General features: G+C 36.8%; 1 protein-coding gene across 1 annotated transcript; it reads right to left on the bottom strand.

Moving 5' to 3' along the window:
* Positions 1-404: 404 nt before the first annotated feature.
* LOC107197338 (uncharacterized) lies at positions 405-5,802 on the bottom strand. Its single transcript, XM_022686944.2, has 5 exons — positions 3,150-5,802; positions 2,083-3,060; positions 1,817-1,975; positions 1,619-1,714; positions 405-1,515 (listed from the first exon to the last, which is right to left on the bottom strand). The coding sequence occupies exons 1-5, from the start codon at positions 3,150-3,152 to the stop codon at positions 1,198-1,200; spliced, it is 1,554 nt and encodes a 517-aa protein (XP_022542665.1). The 5' UTR covers positions 3,153-5,802; the 3' UTR covers positions 405-1,197.
* Between the last annotated feature and the right edge of the window lie 1,053 nt (positions 5,803-6,855).

The following is a 6,855-nucleotide window of genomic DNA, read 5'->3' as shown; positions in this document are numbered from 1 at the left end:
AATATTAATTCATATTATTTTATTCCAACTAGTTGCTTGCAAATAGCAGAACAGAGATGCAGAGAAATGGCATCACTTAGCATTAAACATTTTGAACTGTATTAAGAATATTTTAAACAGTTTTTACAAATACTCTGAATAAAAAAAATGAAGAAATCTCATGTGAAAAATTGACTAAAATATTCAAGTGCTCAAAATATTCCAGCGCTCAGAAGACTAGCAATTGAAAATGTTGGTAGAGAGTGTCATCTGCTCATTTAACCATGAAGGGGAAAAAAAAAAAAGTAGGAGGGGTAAAAACCTTTTATGCTGTATTTGTTTACCTAGTCACATTCCCCTGCATAATACTACAGTAAAAAATAGGAGTCCTGTAATTATCAAAAACAAACATATAGAAAGCTTAAAACTGTTTAGAAAGTTTTTTATAAATGTTTACAAACCACTGAATGAAAAGGCTATTCACTTTTTTACTTGGGTCAATGAGTGCTGAAAAGATAAAACTGCCTCTAGTCACATTTTTGCCAAACAATATACACATTTTAAAATTCTAAAATATCAGAATGACAATTTTCACTGCAATGAACTCAAAAATATATAGTATTCAACAACAGAACATGGTGTGTTTTGTCTAAACCAACCACTGCGATTTCCCACCAAGAATAATGTCTATTTAGAGGAGCATCTTTGCAAACAGGCATTGCACAATTCCTTGAACACTGCACATCAAACCTTAATTTCTTTTTTTTTTTCCTAAAAAAAAAAAAAAAAAAAAAGACATCTTTGAATTCAAATAAAAAAATCCTGGAGTTCACTGGCTTGCAGATAAAAGTTGTTTGGGAAAAACGTGTCGTGTGTCTTGAGCCAAGGTCCAAAAACATCTTGAGAATGGCATTCAAAATATACTTAAGATATTTAGGACAAAACGTAGGGCAACATAAAAAGCTATTAAATGCCAATAATGTAGACATGTCAGAGTTTCATTTTAACAAGGATCAAATCCAACACAAGTCACCTCTGATGCCACATTTGATAAAATGCTTCCAATCGGAACCCTGCAACACTAACAATAACACCTGCATTTATTTAAACACAACAAATAATACAGTACACCAACATGTCAAGCACTGCATTTATGCATTTAAGTGTATCTGAATTTGGGGTTCAGAAATCTACTACTCTAGATCATTGTCACACAGCTCACAGTAAAAGTTTGTTTTTAAGAGAGCGCACACGTTGTGTGCATCCGGATCCAAGCTCCATGAACACATTCTGAATAGCATCTAAGGTGTACTTAAGTTCTTTTGGATAAGAAAGGTTTAGAGCATAGAAAAGGCCAAAGAGGTATGCCAAGCCTGTAGGGGTGTCGCAGATTCCATCCAGAACTATGGCCTCCTCCAGCACAATGGCAATGTTCTGTACATTTGCTGATGAGCCTGCAGCAGAGACACTGTCCTCTAAAACCACAAGTACTCCAACAGATACCCCTTTGGTCTGCACATCTTCTGGATCTGTATCCTATTGAAGAGACACACAGTATCAAACAGAAATGCATTAAACCTAAAAGTAAAACTGAAAGTCTCTCATCTCACATGCATGTTTCTTGATGTCTGTTACTTACCAAACATTTCTTAAACAACTTTGTGGGATCTTCTCTCAAAAACAAAGGCAATCCTTCCAGCACAGCACTCTTTCGATGGGCGACAATGTCAGATGTCTTAAACAAAGATATTACCATATAATTAGAATAAAAGGTTAGGTCTAAATGTGTTTAGTTTAACAGAATGTGTTACTTTTTCAAAACCAAATAACAACTGACCTTTTCATCAAGATTTCTCAATAGGTCTTCCATTTCATGTCCAAAAGCTCCCTTCCGGGCACGGTAGAGTCTCAGTAGTTTGGTGGTGTACTTGTCCATGGCAGCTCTGAAAGTTTCTAGCAGGTCTTTGTTGGTAACTCGGAAAAACTCCTCACAGATCTGTGGAGCATAAACATGAAACACAATTTATTTGACTCAATGCTTAAACCTCTGCTGGCATAAAACCTTAAAAAAATAAATAATAAAACACAAAACAAAGACATCACCTGTTCCTCCAAAAACAGTGCAGGCCATCTTTCTTGAATCTGTACCACCATTGGTTGGTCCTCAACCACCTCTCTTCTCCTTAGGGAAAATGTCACTGCCATCTTCTCTTTTATAACGCCCATGTCTTTTCTTGACTTTTTTGTTTCTGCCACCAGGAGAATTCTTTGTTCTTCAAGTGAAGTTTCATCATGGTTGCTTGGGTGTTCTGGAATATGATTTACTTCACCACGCTTGGCCCTTTTTAGAGTGTAACGTTGGTTTTCATCTGCTTTTCGTTTTTTGTTAACACTAACTTCAGTGCAGCCTGCCTTTCGCAACTTTGCTCGGTAGTTGTTCAGCTTGTCCTTGATGCTGAGTAGCCATCCTTCAAAGCCTTTGCCCCCACCAGGTTCCTTTAGGCAAGGATACTTCAGTACCAATGCAGAAGCAATAGATTCAATTTCATCTCCATCAGGGTAGGCCTTTATGTCAAACACAGCTTGAGCAATTTTGTCAAGAATCTCCATTTTAATGTCCCTTGTCACGTCAATGCCTTTTCTTGTCTTTTCATATGTCTCATTCCCTTTGCGTAATTTTAGTTCAACGTCATATGAGAGACTTGGTATGGGGAATGGAGAGGGCCATTCTGATCTGCTGCGTAAATATGAGCTGGAACATGCTGCGGTGCTAGATGAGGATGAACTTTGACTAGCAGTGCTGAGGGAGGAGATGGATCCAAGAGAATGTGTATCCAATTCATCATGTGAAGCTGACCGATGAATGTGTAGGATTGCTCGTTCCTGAGGTAACTCAGAGATGTCCGACAAGAGACACAGAGCATTTCCAAAATCGGGGTCCTCAAACTGCAGTGAAAAATCACCTTGAAGTTGCAGCTTCTCTCGGAGTGAATCAATAAGATGATCCACTGATTCCGGCACTTGGGGAAGTTGGACACGTCGAGCTACACTGGACGAGATGACAACTCGTAGTGTTAACACCTGTCAATCAAAGAGGGGTGGTTTTAGATTGGCACGGTTTAAAAGTGTGAATGGTGGTATGAATATGAAATTAAAGTTTGTGCACATACCATACTCAGATCTTTCAGTGTGGCAGGTATGTCCTCAAAGTCACCAACACATTTTCTCCAACTCTGTAAGCTGTCAGTGGATGGGAATCACTCAAATTAACAGGTTCAAGGAGCACTACTTCAGCATAATCACTTTCAACAATTTCATATGACCTGAAATGTTCCATGTACCAGGAGGAGAGACGTTTTGTTATAAACGACACTTCATCAGCACAGACCAAAACACTCAGTATCTTAAAAAACTCTGGCTGTCCATTGCTGTTTCCAGCTGAAACTACCATGCCTTCAGCATACTGTGTGCCATGCAGATGAACAGCTTTTGAAAGAGACACTGCATCAATATCTGGAAACTTACTTCGTACAGCATGCCTCAACTTTGATTCTAAAGATGATATCTTGACCACCTTTACTTTTTCAACATAAAGTTCTGACTTGAAAAGGCTATGACTGTCTAAATGATAGGCAATCATCTGCTGATGCTTTATCCCAAGTGTGAGAAGCACATTTTTTGTGTTATGAGAATCACGCACCACCTTTTTAAAGAAACTGTGCTTGGATTCAAATCTAAAAGTCCAAAAGTTCACTAATGGCCCAAAACAACGAATGAGGTGTGGGTAGTGTTCAATTATATGGTGCTTCGGCCTTAATTCAATGTCGGGAAAGGTAGCAGTAAGAAGTAAACGGTGGTCAGACAATTTAAAAGACAAGAAGCACAGTGTCTGTTCTGCAAGTTCATTTGAGACAACAATCTCAACAATTTCCTTCAAGTCCATTAATATCTCCCACGACGGTTCATTTTCCGGGATACAGCCACCAATCAACAAGGGAAGAAGGCGCAACAAAGTCCAATTTTCATGGGCGTTTCCACCAATCGATCCACTTGTAAAGCTTGTTTTGGAAATTGTCTTTGGTTTGTTGACCTTATCTGAGTGCTGATAAGGAAAGGTCCTGATGTTATGATTAAGTTTCTCAAGTGTCAGAAAACCTTTGGAAATTAAATCTCTGAGACACAATGACAATTCAACAGGTATAACCCCTTCAAAAAAATCGTGCAGAATATCTGGCGGGAACCCAGTCACTGGATGAAAGAAACCTAAATGTTTCTTCAATACACACTCTCTTTTGACCCCATTAACACTTGTCAGAGTGTCACTCTGCTTAAGCTCTTCTACAAAAGTATTGTGCTGGCTGACGGATCTCAAAGGAAAGTCACAAGCTCTTACAGCTGCTATCTGTTTGCGACTAACCAAACAGAACCTACAAAACTTGTCTACATTAAAGTTCTCTTGGAAACCGGCCAGACCATGGGCTCCAAGGTTATCTGCACACACACAAAATACAGTTGCCTTAACCTGACAGCCCAAGCGCTCCACAAACACCCCTTCCTGCTCTAGAAATTTGATGTCCTTTAACAAGGGATCCAGAAATTTGTCATACCCAAATTTCTTTACGTCAGTACTTTTTCCTAAAACTGCCAACTGAATTGATGTTAGACCAGATCTAAATTTTGGTGGTAAATTTAGAACAACCCAATAAACGGCAACAATTTTGTGAATTTTCCTTGATGTGCCTAATGGATTGCAAACTTCAAATTCATCGATGTAAAGTCCTAAACTGATAACAGTGTCTTCGTTAGCAAGTAATTCATTTTCCCTGAAGTACTGCCCATCTTGAAATGATTTGTAATATCCAGGCAAATGTTCATGTGAAAACTCAAGTTTATCTAACAATTCTGCATATCTAAATAAGCTTTCAAGTACCTCAGTGACTGACACATAAACAAATGTATTCTTATGGGGTCTTTGAAAAAGATACTCAATTGGTTCGATCACAGAAAAATTTTGCTTAAAATATAAATTCCTTCTGTAATCTGTGGACAATGGACCCCTTTCTGATGTTGCTACAAGTAGTGGGTTTGATCGAAAAACAGAATCAACAATTTCTTGAACAATTCTATCATCTACAATAATATTGTTTTTTGTGAAAACCTCTTTTATACTCTCAAGAGTATGAAATCTTGAGAATGACAAAATGTTATGAAATTCTTCAACTATTTTCTGTGTTGCACTTCTTGAGATATGCAAAATTGTCTGCATACACAGTAAAAGTGATGCAATTTTGTGTTCAAGAGTCTTAGGATCTACTTCTTCTACAGGCTGGGTTCCATACTCTGGCACTTGTCTTAAAGCACTTTGTGAGGAACATGCCACTTCAAGGTCATCAACACCATCTACTCCAGAGTCCGCACTTATTACAGTTCGAATATCATTGACTGTATGGTTTTTGTGGCTTCTGCTTCGGTGAGAGCTGAAAGTTGGACGGTTGTTTGTTTTAAATCCACATCCAACATAGGGACACTGAACTGTTTCACGATTTTTAAGATGATTCCCAAGGTGAGTCAAAAATTGTTTTTCTGTACAAATTTCTTGAAAGTCACAAGATCCACACTTAAAAGGTAAAAGTTCATGATGGACTGCACTACTCTTGTGATGGGACCTAGAAAGATGTGATCTTAAGGCACCTGGCGTTCTGAAGACACAAACACAGTCTGTATGAATACACGGCCAGTAGGAAAGTCTCCCGTGACGAAGTCTGTAGTGTCTCTGAAGATCTTGGCTTGAACTGGTGAACTTGCAGACCTTACATTGCATGCAGCCCAATCACACGAACCTGAAAAATATGGAGAGAGATTAGTCTATAAACTCCTGACAAATGTGTAAATGATAATCCATAAGTTACACATACATCACAAATACATTTCACTGTTTACAAATAAATACATTTCAGTCTGTCTCACAACCTGCAATTTGTACAAATACTGTTAAACTCATATTTCATATTTCTCATTTTTACATATAATTCATAATTTGCATGTGAAACTGAATGCATTTCTTTTACTTGTACTTGCATATTTTTAAAAGCAACTAAAAAATTATTTATAAATAGTGCATCTGCAGTTTAGTAGCAAAGTTCATATAAATAACTGCTGTGCCATGTAATGTAGTTTATTTATATTTACAATACATATTTCAAACATTACACATGTATTTACCCAATTTAGTGAGTGTGGTGAGACTAGACAATTCCAATAAACCATACTTACTAGAGTCTGAACAGAATGTAGCTTTATATTTAAATGGTATGGAAATCCACTAGATCAGCGGAAAAACGTGATCCACAAACGCAAATGCATGTTTTATAAATATTTTTAGTTTGAGACTTAAGCTTTTAAAAAATATACAAGTACATGTAAAAGAAATGCATTCAGTTTCACATGCAAATTATGATTTATATATAAAAACTAGAAGTGTGAATTTATAAGTTTAACAGTATTTGTACAAATTGCAGGTCATGAAATTTATTTGTGATTTATGTGTCACTTATGGATTATAATTTACACATTTGTCAGGAGTTTTGAGACTAATCTCTCTCCATAGAATAACAATAAACATTTTCATATTTAAATTTACCCATTTCAATGATCTATTATTTTAAATTATTATTTTTATGTACATTTTATTTTAATCAAACTTAGAAAATATTATTCCTGAATGACCATGAACCATAAGGTAACTCATGGAACTAGTATGCTATGTATAAACTGAAGTGTGAAACCAAAACAAATGATTAACCTCTTAAGCTCCAAGCCTATTTTGACCAATTTCCACCTGAAATTACACACTCACATTTGAAGGCTTATCATTCC

The sequence above is a fragment of the Astyanax mexicanus genome, chromosome 17, assembly GCF_023375975.1.
Source record: "Astyanax mexicanus isolate ESR-SI-001 chromosome 17, AstMex3_surface, whole genome shotgun sequence".
Classification (NCBI taxonomy): Eukaryota; Metazoa; Chordata; class Actinopteri; order Characiformes; family Acestrorhamphidae; genus Astyanax; species Astyanax mexicanus.
The sequence above is the reverse complement of the archived record's forward strand: the minus strand, read 5'-3'. Positions and strand labels throughout refer to the sequence as shown.

What these genes read in the sequence shown, in the direction of transcription:
- LOC107197338 (XM_022686944.2), bottom strand. An exon ending in TGAGAAATCTTGATGAAAAG is followed by an intron (nt 1,715 to 1,816) that starts GTCAGTTGTTAT and finishes TCTTTGTTTAAG; the next exon opens with ACATCTGACATTGTCGCCCA. An exon ending in AGTTGTTTAAGAAATGTTTG is followed by an intron (nt 1,516 to 1,618) that starts GTAAGTAACAGA and finishes TCTCTTCAATAG; the next exon opens with GATACAGATCCAGAAGATGT.